The 12,513-nt window shown below is 46.0% G+C and overlaps 1 protein-coding gene and 1 pseudogene across 1 annotated transcript; one reads left to right on the forward strand and one right to left on the reverse strand.

Moving 5' to 3' along the window:
- Window positions 1-250: 250 nt before the first annotated feature.
- On the reverse strand, window positions 251-3,768 carry LOC120400574 (annotated as a pseudogene).
- Window positions 3,769-4,357: 589 nt separating this feature from the next.
- Window positions 4,358-12,238, forward strand: EPCAM (epithelial cell adhesion molecule). The gene is made up of 9 exons (XM_039528597.1): window positions 4,358-4,672; window positions 5,680-5,784; window positions 6,298-6,541; window positions 6,901-6,966; window positions 8,499-8,562; window positions 9,258-9,359; window positions 9,516-9,710; window positions 10,553-10,594; window positions 11,689-12,238. Exons 1-9 carry the CDS (start codon window positions 4,603-4,605, stop codon window positions 11,728-11,730), a joined length of 930 nt encoding a protein of 309 aa, XP_039384531.1. The 5' UTR covers window positions 4,358-4,602; the 3' UTR covers window positions 11,731-12,238.
- The last annotated feature ends 275 nt before the right edge of the window (window positions 12,239-12,513 follow it).

Here is a 12,513-nt window from a genome sequence, read left to right on the forward strand (position 1 = left end):
TGGTTTTGAGTACATGTCATCAGTCACCCCTCTCTCCGGGAAAGCAACGACTGACAATTGTTTCACGCCTTTTTTCCTGGGTTACCCATGCAGACGCCATACCACAGCAAGCATGGAGCCCACTCAGCTCACCGTCACCGCTGCTGTTGTGGGCAAGTCTACTGTGGGGGTTGCTGTGATCCAAGTAGCCAATACAATCATTGATGTTCTGTTATCAAGGGTAGTGACTGTGGGAAATGTGCAGGCCTTCTTAGATTTTAGGTGCATCATATTCCTGTCTTTTGTCGCTAGTAAAGAAGTCTTGCAGCTGTACATTCCCATCCGGTACACGCTGTAACACCTCATAGCACTTCTGTGGTTGACACATGTAACAGCTCCAGGGCTCTTGCTCTTTTGCCTTGGCCGAGGTACCTTGCCCTGCCAGGACCTCCAAGCATTCAACACAGAAGCACCTGCAGCAGCTGGCATTGCTATACAGCAGCAGCTCCTTGCCTTCGCAGCAGACGGTGCAGTAGGACTGGTACCTGTCCTTGTCGTACATGTAGAAGAGCTCCAGGAATCGATCCCTGCAAGTCTGGCAAAGGCCCCCCTCAAACAGCGGGTGGAATGTGGCTGGGTTTTTTCTCCTGCAAGATAAACAACTGTCTTCAAGGCTCCTGTTGTTGTTTGTGACTTCGGAAACCATTTGCTTTCTGCTCTGGCCCTCCTCCACCTGCTCCTTGCTGTTGTTGCAGAAGTTAATCTTTAGCCGCTTGGCCGGGGGTTCTGGGAATGTCTTCCCTGCCCGGCTCCTAGCAACCTCCAGGGCATAGTGTATGGCTCGCTGATAGGAAACCAGCTTATTAAACATGAAGTGGTTGAAATGCTGCCTAAAAGCCATCAGACCCACCAGCTTGTCTGCTAAAACCTCAGAGAACTTCCCATCCTCAAACCATTGCACCCAGCACATTCCTGAGATTGCCTGACATTTGGATGTGACTCTGTAGGAGATGATGATTGCAGGCCACCAGGAGAAGCCCTTGATCTTCCCCCACACAAGCTCCCCAATTCCAAAATCTTTCCCATCCTGGTATTCCACCACTTCCCCTGCTCTTCTGCTCCCCAGCGACAAGCTCAGGGGATCCGTTCTGGTCCTCCTGGGTGCTGCTTGCAGACGTGGTACTGCTGCTCTGGGAGGACTCCTTGGAACCCTCCTCAGTGAGGTCGATTAGTGGCGCCTGGACAGACATGGCCATCCTCCTCTTAGAACATCAAATGGGAGCCAGAGACTCCAGATCATTCTCTTCTTATGTTTTGTCTCATGGAGATTCAGTCCTGCCTGGAATATCATGCAAGCTGGAGGCTTCTGCCTCAGGCTGCTCTCCCAGCCGGCAGCACCACACAGTCGCACCTACCCCTGCCTACCCCTTGCTCCCATGGCTCATGAAGCATGGACAGTAGTAAGGAGCAGTTCAACTATAGGCTGAGCAAGTGCAGAATGGTGGTAGAATGTACCTTTGGACATTTAAAAGCTCACTGGTGCTGTTTGCTGACTAGGTCAGACCTCAGCACAACCAACATTCCCATTGTTATTGCTGCTTGCTGTGTGCCCCATAATATCTGTGATACTAAGGGGGAGACGTTTATGGTGGGTTGAGAGGTTGAGGCAAATTGCCTGGCATCCGATTTTGAGCAGCCAGACACCAGGACAATTAGAAGAGCACAGCAAGGCATGCTGCACATCAGAGGGGCTTTGAAAACCAGTTTCATAACTGGCCAGGCTTCAGTGTAACAGTTATGTGTGTTCCTCCATGATGCAAACCTTTGTTGATTTTAATTCCCTCTAAGCCAACCACCCTCCCCCTTCAAAATAAAGTAACTATTGTTTTGAAACCATTCATTCTTTCTTTATTAATTAAAAAAAAAGAGATACTGGACAAGGTAGCCCGGATGTGGTGGGGTGGGGTGGGGGAGGAGGGAAGGATAAGGCCACATTGTTTATTGTAGCCACACTACAAATCAAACTGTTTGAATGACACCTTCTATTGCTTGGAGTGGCTGGGTGCCTGGAGCACCCTCCCTGCCCCCTGCATTCTTGGGCATCTGAGTGAGGAGGCTATGGAACATGGGGAGGAGGGCAGGCGGTTATACAGTGGATGCAATGGGAGTCTGTGCTCTTGTTGGATTTCCTGCAGCTTCAACAGATGCTTCATCATGTCCATTTGCTCCCCCAACAGATGCTTCATCATGTCCATTTGCTCCCCCATTAGCCTCAGCAGCGCGTCCTGCCTCCACTCTTCATGCTCACTTAATTTTTTCCTGGCCTCTGCCACTGAATGTCTCTCAATTTAATAAAATCACCAGAAACATGTCATGCGTAGTGTAAATATTCTCACTGTAATATTGTAACAGCCAGTTAAATAGATTATATTACTGTATATTTCTCTAAACAAAAGCTCATTGTTGTAATGGTTATTTTTGTTTCTGATATTTATACAGCAAGGATTTTTAAATCTACTAAAACTTCCTAAATAAAGTTAAAAACCCCTTCCTAAATCAATAGTTTTAGAACAAATTATTCTGCTATAGCTAAACTGGGGCTTGATTCACACTTAAAAATTAGATCATGATAGCTACATCAGTCTGGGCTGTAAAAAAAACCCATACCCCTGACCAACATAGCTATTCCAACCTAACCCCCAGTGTGGACACAGCTATGTTGATAGGAGAGTGCTTCTGTTGACACAACTAACTTTGGGTATGTCTACACAACAGCAGCACAGCCATGATACTGCAGCTGGGGCATAGACACTTTCTACATTGATGGATAGATTTTTTCCCCATTGATGTAGTTAATTTACCTATCTGAAAAGCAGTGGCTGGTCAATGGAAGAAATCTATCAACCTAACTGTGTCTCCAGTGGAGGCTATGTTGCATAAGGCATCAAATTTTTCACAGCCCTGAGCAATGCAGCTAGGTTGACCTAAGTTTTAGGTGTAAACCATGCCTTTGTTTGAGCAGGTTCTGTTACTATGTGGACAGAAAACCCTTCCACTGGTGTCAAGTATCAGAGGGGTAGCCGTGTTAGTCTGGTTCTGTAGAAGCAGCAAAGAATCCTGTAGACTATAAGGTGCCACAGGATTCTTTGCTCCTTCCACTGGTGTATGCTGAGTGTATGCTATAAGGCAGGGGTAGGCAACCTATGGCATGCGTGCCAAAGGCGGCACGCGAGCTGATTGTCAGTGGCACTCACACTGCCCAGGTCCTGGCCACCGGTCCGGGGGGGGGGTGTGGCTCTGCATTTTAATTTAATTTTAAATTAAGTTTCTTAAACATTTAAAAAACCTTATTTACTTTACATACAACAATAGTTTAGTTATATATTATAAAGTTATAGAACAACACATTAAACACATTAAAATGTATTACTGGCACACAAAACCTTAAATTAGAGTGACTAAATGAAGACTTGGCACAGCACTTCTGAAAGGTTGCCGACCCCTGCTATAGGTTATACTGGAATAGCTACAATGACATACCTACGCCAACACACAAACAGCCCAGTACAACAATTGGGATACCTGGGAATCTGAGAGGAGCTTAAAAAATTAGATCATAGGTATCACGAATGAGAAAGGGGCATGTTTATTCCACTAGCGAAGGGGTCATAGAAAAGTGAGTGACAACCTAAGTTCCCACACCTCAAAACCAACAGAAGGCAGGGATTGCTCCAGGATGAGTAACAGTTTCTTCTTGTCCTGGAGAGCAAAACCTCTAGTGCAGGTCATGTCCTGTTTTCATTCATGACGTTCCTCATTTCCTCCATCCTCCTTTCCCTCCCCTTTCTATGCACCTTGCCCTCCTCTCCTCTCGCTTCCCCTTGCCTCTACTTGCCCTGTAGATCCCGCCTCTCTTTCCAACCCAGCTTACCCAGGGCCATCATATGCCGTTACCTGTTTCCAGGCCAAGCCCCTCGGGGCCAGAGGGTCCCGTCCCCTGGATCCCCTACTGCTACCCCCTCAATGCCCTTCTGCCTTGCTCCTCCCCCCCCCGCCCGGAGGTGAGCGCTCCCCACTTCCCCACCCCACTGTCTCCCGGCTTCACCCCGCCCCCGGAGGTGAGCGCGCGCCCCCACCCCATGGTCGCCGGGCTTCACCCCCGCCGGAGGTGAGCGCTCTCCCCCACCCCATGGTCGCCTGGCTTCACCCCCCACCCGAGATGAGCGCTCCCCCCCACCCCCATTGTCTCCCTGCTTCACCCCCCCGCAGGTGAGCGCTCCCTTCCCCCCACCCCCGGAAGAGGCTATATATGGTCGCCAGCCCCGGGGCGCCCCAGGTGAGGCAGGGACCCCTCCCCCCCTGAGTCACTCAGTTTCGCCCAGGCGCTGCCGGGTTTATTAGCCCGGCCCGGCCGGGTGGGGCAGCGCCAGCGATCGCAGGGGGAGGAGCAGCAGTGGCCCCAGGTGGGTGTAACCGGAGCCGGGAGGCGCGGCCAGGGCACTACCTGCGGAACCCGTCAGGCAGCTCAGGCAGTCGCTGGGAGCGGTTCCCCGAGCCGCACGCACAGGTCGCTCTCCCGCAGCTACAGGGCCAAGCGCTCCGGACCCCCGACCCCCACCCGCCATGGAGCCGCTCCGCGGGGCTGCGCTGCTGCTGCTGGTGGCCGCTGTGTGCTGGGCTCAGCAGGACCAGGGTGAGTAGGGCCCGCGCCCGGGAAGCTGCCGCTCGGTCCCGCGCCCCAGAACGGGCCCTCCCGGCCGGGCTCCTGGTGCGGCAGGGCGAGGCGAGCTTCGCTGTGGCTAGTGCGGGCTCCGCCTGCTGCCGGGGGGCTGAGCCCCCGGGGGCGGGAGCCGGGCCGGGCGCGCCCTGGTGCCCTCTGTGCGGCTGAGCCGCGCCCCGAGCACCTGGCTGGGTCTCGGGAACCGCCCCGCCCCTCGGTGCGTGCGGTGCCGAGCCCGGAGAGTTCCCCGCGGAGGGGCGCGCAGGGCGGATACTTGGCTGGCCGGCGGGGGCGGGGGTGAGACCAGCTGCTGGGTGCGGGGCTGGGCTCGGCATGGAGCCTGAGGAGCTGAGACCTGCCCCCTGCCAGCTCCCGCTCCGCCGGGCGCGGGTTGGGTGCGGGGCTGGGCTCGGCACGGCCTGAGGAGCCGAGACCCCGCCCGCCGGGCGCGGGTTGGGTGCGGGGCTGGGCTCGGCACGGCCTGAGGAGCCGAGACCTGCCCCCGGCCAGCTCCCGCTCCGCCGGGCGCGGGTTGGGTGTGGGGCTGGGCTCGGCATAGCCTGAGGAGCCGAGACCTTCCCCCTGCCAGCTCCCGCTCCGCCGGGCGCGGGTTGGGCGTGGGGCCGGGCTCGGCATAGCCTGAGGAGCCGAGACCTGCCCTCTGCCAGCTCCCGCTCCGCCGGGCGCGGGTTGGGTGCGGGGCTGGGCTCGGCATAGCCTGAGGAGCCGAGACCTGCCCTCTGCCAGCTCCCGCTCCGCCGGGCGCGGGTTGGGCGTGGGGCCGGGCTCGGCACGGCCTGAGGAGCCGAGACCTTCCCCCTGCCAGCTCCCGCTCCGCCGGGCGCGGGTTGGCCTGCGCGGGTCACTCGCTGCGCTTTGGCTCGGCGCCCGCCCGCAGACTGTGTAACGGGGGGGACGCGGGCCACCTCTGTAGGGGGGTTAAGTACTCACGGCGTCCTTGGGGGTTTAATCTCTTTTAGGTTGTACATGTGCCAAAAACAAACGCACAACCAACTGCATTGGCAATGCTACCGGCTGCTGGTGCACATCCATTGGGTCAGAAGTCTCAGTCAGGTGTGACACACGTAAGTATCGCCTACACTCCTTGCTTTGGGCAGCTGCTTACTGTTATCCTTTCATGTGATAGATGAGACCTTACTAGGTCTGACCACTGGACTGCTCTGGCAGTGATTGGTGCTGACTGCTTCAGAGGAAAGGACAAGAAGCCACAAAATGGGCACTTAAGGAATAATTCACCCTTGGGGGAAAGCTTCCTAACCCTCTGTTACTGATTGAAAAGGTTATAAACCTTTTGAGCTAGGTCAAATTTGTTTGTCATGTCTAAACAAGTTCCCATTATCCAAATCTATGTATATACTCCCCCCCCCCCCCTTTTTGTTTTAATCCTTGTCCTGTGTCTCCTGGTAAGACCTTCCACAGATGACTTTTGTGTAATATTTCTTTTAGCAGCTTTACAGTTGCTGCCTTTCAATAGAACATCATTCTACTTATAGCAAACCAAAACCAGTCGCTGATGTTTTGAACCAGTGGTTCTGGTAACTTTCAAGATGAAACTTTTTTTTTTAAACTGTTCTTAGTGACTTCAAAATGTCTGCTGATGAAGGCAGAAATGGCTGGTTTAAAGAAGGCTGGTCGTAGGGAGAAACCAAAACATGCATATGTAGACAACGATGGCATTTATGATCCTGACTGTGAAAACAGTGGCAACTTCAAGGCTAGGCAGTGCAATGGAACTTCCTGTTGGTGCGTGAACACTGCTGGAGCAAGAAGAACTGAAAAGAGTGACACAGACTTGCAGTGCAGTGAACTAGTCAGAACAAGGTCAGTCTTGTAACACGTTATGGTGCCATATTCTGATAGTACATGACTTGCCCTCTGTATTTTGTACATAAGGGAAAACTTAGGAGTGTATATGTGAACCAAGAATCCAGTGGTCCTAACCTCCTAATAACTTAATCAGTTTTAAAATAATTTGATACTTCATTTAATACGTCTGTGAATGTGCAGGGAATGGTGGAAAGCAGTTTCTAGTTCTTCTTGCTCAGAACTTAATTTTAAAATAAAAATCAGTTAACATTGATCTCAGAACATGAGTAGGCAAAATATTTTAATATATTGGTGTACCTGACTTTGTAGATACTTAAAATATTTGCTCTAACTGCTTGGCTTTTATATTTCAGCTGGATCATCATTGAAACAAAACACAGTGAGAGAAGTACAGCTGTGGATGCTTCTCTTTTGAAGGAGTAAGTGCATCAAATTAAAACATCTATTTGTGCTATAGTATGCCGTTGAGGATGTTTGTTTTTCACTAGTATGTTTCAACTAGGGCTGTCAACTAATTGCAGTTAATTTGTTTTGAGTTAATCACTGAGTTAATGCAGCAATTTTTTTATCAAGTTATTAACACTCTCTTAATAGAATACCATTTTAAATTTATTCACATTTTTGGATGTTTTTCTACATTTACAAATGTATTGATTTCCATTACAATACAGAATACAAAATGTACAGTGCTCACTTTTATTTTGATTACATATATTTGGTCTGTAAAAAAGATAGTATTTTTTCAATTCACCTCTTACAAGTACTGTAGTGCAACGTACAAATGTAGATTTTGTTTGTTTGTTACATAACTTCACTTCCAAACAACAACTACATAGGCTCTAAAGTTTTACAAGTCCACTCAGTCCTACTTCTTGTTTGTCTTAGCATTTCGCTGAACAAATTTGTTTACATTTACAAGAGATGCTGCTGCCCACTTCTTATTTACAATCTCACCTGGAAGTGAGACCAGGCGTTTGCATGGCAGTTCTGTAGCCAGCATTGCAAGGTATTTACTTGCCAGATATGCTAAACATTTATATGCCCCTTCATGCTATCTGGCAAGTAAATACCTTACAATGCTGGCTACAGAACTGCCATGCAAATGCCTGATCTCACTTTCAAGTGACATTGTAAATAAGAAGTGGGCAGCATTGTTTACATTTACGGGAGATAATCTTACTGATTGGCTGAACAAGAAGTAGGATTGAGAGGACTTGTAGGCACTTAGTTTTCTATTGTTTTGTGTTTTTGAGTGCAGTTAGTATTTTTCAATATGTACAAATGTATATATATTTTTTTACAGTGCAAATATTTGTAATCAAATAGTACCAAGTGAGCACTGTTGTAATTGAAATATATATTTTTAAATGTAGGAAACATCCAAAAATACTTAAATGGTATTCCATTATTTAACAGTGCAATTAAAACTGCAATTAATCACAATTTTTTAATCTCGTGATTATTTTTTTAATTAACAGCTCTAATTTAAACTAAATAAAATACAAACTTTTAGGTTTTGGCAATATTGTCGTTAGAACACCAAAAATAATTGGCCTTCCGGTTTGAGCCTTTGAGTTACACTTGCGTCCCACTATCTTGTTCTTCCCTGCAACTGTGATAGCTAGAAATTTTAAGATTAAAACTGTCATATATTCACTTGAGAGTGAGGTGGGTTTTAAAAAAAAAAAAAAAAGGGGGGGGGGGCAAATATTGCAAGTGTCACAATACCTGACTCACTTCATTAGAAGTTTTGACTTGGCCTTCACAATGCTTTATCATACACTCCCATGAAAGTCCCAATTGCCATTGAAGCTGTTGCTATATGTTGTACAAAATTCCTCCTATAGGGCTCTTACTCATGAAAATGAAGACTCCTAATATGTTTGGGTGGCAGTTTAGCTTCTGTGTAAACTTAGAGTTGCTACATTTTAATATTGTAATCTTCTTGCAGAATCATCAAAAATGAATTTAAGGAGCGTTACTCGCTGAATCCAGAGTATATAACTGATGTTGTGGTAAGAGGCGTATCTTTTTCTTTACTTAGAAATGTGTCTGGAAGTCAATTTAATATCATTTTAAGATTGAACTCCTACAAAGCAAACATTTTGGTGCTGGTATGACTATAAAACACTGTTAAATTGGAATATTCCAGTTGAATAGCAATGATGAAAGTATTGTTTCAGTGTAATCATTCAGTTGACTAAAGTAGAGACTGAAGGGTAGGCAGTGCCTAGAGTTGGATTTTCTCCATTCTCGCTCCCAAAAAGGGAAGAGAGATGTGCCTTGTTTGTGGGGAATCTACTCCTACTCAGAACATGCTTCTGAGACGCTGCCCCTACCTTCCCTTTCCTGTGAATCCTGTCCTGACAATCTCTTCAGACATGACCAAAATCTTGAGTTGCTCATGAATTGGAAAAATCAGAGTAAAGGCTGGTGCAAATTCTCATCCATTTACTGTCCAAAAGAATTCTAAAATTCCTCCTCCCACCATATAGATAACTTTGTATTTGAACCATGCAATAGTTAAGCAGCATCTAGTGTCCTATTTTTGGTATTTCCATCTTGTTCTCAATCTGTAAAACTGCTCATCAGTAACATTAAAAAGAGCATAACTATGGAATTGCTTTAAAGCATTATAAATAACTTGTTTTTTATCACTCTAATTGTTTACAAGGAAGTAATAACAGTAACACTGCTTTTACTCTTGCAGTATGAAAAACCTTATATCACTATTGAACTGAAACAAAATGTTTCCCAGAAGTCTGCCAAGAGTGTGGATATATCTGACGTGGCTTACTACTTTGAAAAAGATGTAAGACTGCATTAATAGTTTGCTTTCAAAACAGTGACTTCGAACAATTATATTCAAGTGTACTGGCTAATAATTTGAGTTGTATCCAACATTGTTTTTAAATGGATTATTGCATAAGAGCAGTGTGCTAATAAGTGCCTCTTCAACCTCCCACAGGTCAAAGGTGACTCTCTAATTCAGAGTGGCACACTACAGATAAACATCAGTGAAGAACCTCTAAAATTTGATCAAGCTCTAATCTACTATGTTGATGAAAAGCCCCCAGAGTTTTCCATGAAACGTCTGACTGCTGGTGTTATTGCAGTCATTGTAGTGGTGGTACTAGCAATTGTTGCTGGAATTATTGTACTGGTAAGTTTTTTTTTTTTTTTTTTTTTTTTTTTGGTTGCAAACAAGTCTAGTAATACTGGCAATGTACACTTTGTGCCAGCACTCTAGACCAGTGGTCCCCAACATTTTTTTTGTCCGCTGCAGCACACCTCGAACTCCAGGGGCTCTTCCTTCTCCTCCTACCCCCTCCCCAGCCAATGACTACAGGAGGGAAGGGGATGGGCACAGGAGCTGACCTGTTGCTCACACAGTAGGGGAAGGAGGAAGAGAGATTAAGCTCTGGTTGGTTGCTCTGCCCTGGAATAGGCAAGGACAATGACTAATCAAAAGGTGGTGGTCCCTCACTTGTTCTCACATGTACCTTTTAAAAAATTCCACAGCACACCTGTTTGGGCCTGATGGCACACAGCTGTGTGCTATGGCACACTGTTTGGGAAATATTAGTGAAGACTACAGAGAAGCAATCATGTATATTACAGCAGGAAATGATTTCTGTAAAATCACTTGCACTCAGTCTGTAATCTGACTATATAAAACAAATGACAAACTTCACACTTGTCTCCTTCTGAGCTCAGTCGCTGAATGAAAAGCCTGTTTTTTGTTCTTTGTTCTCTCTAGAGCTCTGGTGCAGCACACAAGTAGGTGATCCTTTGGAGATAGGATAACTTAAATCTGTATCTGGATGGAGATTTTTTTTTAAAATCTGCTAGTCCAATGTAGTAAAGTGGGTAGCAGAAACTTTTTTTTCTTTCCCTTCCTTAAGGAGTCAAGGTTTGGGAAACTTTAGAGCACTGAGCGGGCTTGAAGCTTAACACTGAATTGTGATGCTTGACTTAACTGTTTAACCTGTCTGTCTCTTACAGGTTATCACTAGGAGAAGGAGAGGAAAGTATGAGAAGGCTGAGGTAAGTTCTAAAGGATCAAAACCACTTCATTAGATACAGACTTCTTTGAAGGCTAAAGGTGTGGAGTGTCACTTTCCTCAGGATTTTTCTAGGGGGAAAGACTCGTTTTCCAACTAAGGCAAAATTTCTTTGTGTGGGTTGCAAAACAAATGTCAACGCTTTGTGTTCGTATACAAGTGACTCTAGTTGCAATGACTTAGTGTGGCCAGAGCTCATGGTTTTTAATACTTGCTGGCCACTTGGTGTGCAATAAACCAGTTATTGTACGTCTGTATTCCTGTTTAGGTACATCCTTTCCTAATCTCCACAGGATGATGACTATATACAAGTAATGTACTTGGCAATAGGGGCAGTCTGATGCCAAGAGGAACTTCTGTCTGGTACTTCTGTACCTTGAGACTGAGGCCTCAAACGAGAGAGGCACAAAGCATCTAGCTTAAAACTTGTTCACTTCTGCTCTCTGCCAAGCAGAAGAAAAATTCAAATTTTGGGTTCCTTGAAGTAGCACTGGCAAGCCTAGCATTGTGGGATATCAGTGGTAATAGTAGCAGCAGCATCACCAGATTTGACTAGATCTCCTGGTTGCAGACTATGGTCTATGCACTGATACTCAATAAACACTCTCTTTTTGGAAAAGGGAAAAGTAACTCTAAAACATGTCATGGCATTGTGACAGACCTCTTTTATATGAGCAAGGTTAATGAATATTTGGTGCACTAAGCCCAAACATTTATGCAGGCATTAAGTTCCCAGTAACAGAGTTAAAACCATTCATAATTGTTTGCAGCATCTACTAACAATAGTAAAGTTAAGCCCACGAGTAAGTGTTTGCAGAAGGAGGATTTTATTTTCTATTTGGCTGAGTGAAGCGAGGCCCTAAACTGCTGCACAGTGCATGCCAAGCTATGGCCACAAATTACGTAACCATGGGATGAAAATGGCTGGCTATGATAGGGTGTTTGGGGCAGTGGCAGAGCTAATGCAGAGACCGGGAGTGACTGCCGCCACCTCCCTCCCCCAGTGACCTTTAAGGAGGTAAATATAATTGTCTTCCAACATCTGTACCATTAATATTCTCTTCCTTCCCCCCCCAGGCAAAGGAAATGAATGAAATGCAAAGAGAACTAAACCCATAACTGAAGTCACTAGAAGACAAATCGTGAACTATCAAGAAGGCAAACAGAACTAAAACAAGACTAGAAGTGTGGATTTAAATTTTGTATATGTTTGTGGTCTACAGGGAAAAATTATGTGATTTAGTGATCTCTGAAATTCTAATAAGCGTAGATAGGATAAGTATTAGTACCACTGTTGCCAATCTTGAGGGGTGGGAGGGGTACAAGTTTAATTTGGGAGCTGGCTAACTCTCCAAGAGATTGTAGCAATAAGCTGACTCTGCAGAAGTGTTGCAGTAATACATCTATTACAAACTTCCTACTACAAATAATGGGAAATTAATCTAAATACACTTTTTTTTGAGGCTGGCCTTGTCAGGATATAGCTACAGAACTCTGAATACCTGTTATCTGGCTCATGTACAGTTGAATATGGCTTTGTTTTTAAGGATGTCTGTATGTACACTGTCTTTGATACCTTTGCTGTAACTTTTTTTATGACTTGAATTTAATAAAACTCTAAAACAAATTGCCAGCTCTTTATTATATTGACTTTATATTATTCTACTAGTCCAGTTAAACTAATCATGCACTACTTCAGTATTATCCTCTGTGCTCCTCTGTAAAAATATCTACAGAAGAAAGTAAGCAACCCAGACATTCATGTGATCTAATCTTCCCATAGACATTCAAGTGCCATGTCTTATGTGCACCTAAACATCCTTATTGTATTGGCCAACCACCTTTCTGGCTGGGCACAAACTGTTTAAGCTCTTGTCTTCTGGCATGCTTGTTGCAGGCATG

The sequence above is a fragment of the Mauremys reevesii genome, linkage group 3 (genome assembly GCF_016161935.1).
Source record: "Mauremys reevesii isolate NIE-2019 linkage group 3, ASM1616193v1, whole genome shotgun sequence".
NCBI lineage: Eukaryota > Metazoa > Chordata > Testudines > Geoemydidae > Mauremys > Mauremys reevesii.

Coding starts and splice junctions, on each gene's coding strand:
- EPCAM (XM_039528597.1), top strand. CDS start 4,603: ATGGAGCCGCTCCGCGGGGCTGCGCTGCTGCTGCTGGTGGCCGCTGTG. Junction 6,967..8,498: donor GATGCTTCTCTTTTGAAGGA/GTAAGTGCATCA, acceptor ATCTTCTTGCAG/AATCATCAAAAATGAATTTA. Junction 8,563..9,257: donor AGTATATAACTGATGTTGTG/GTAAGAGGCGTA, acceptor TTACTCTTGCAG/TATGAAAAACCTTATATCAC.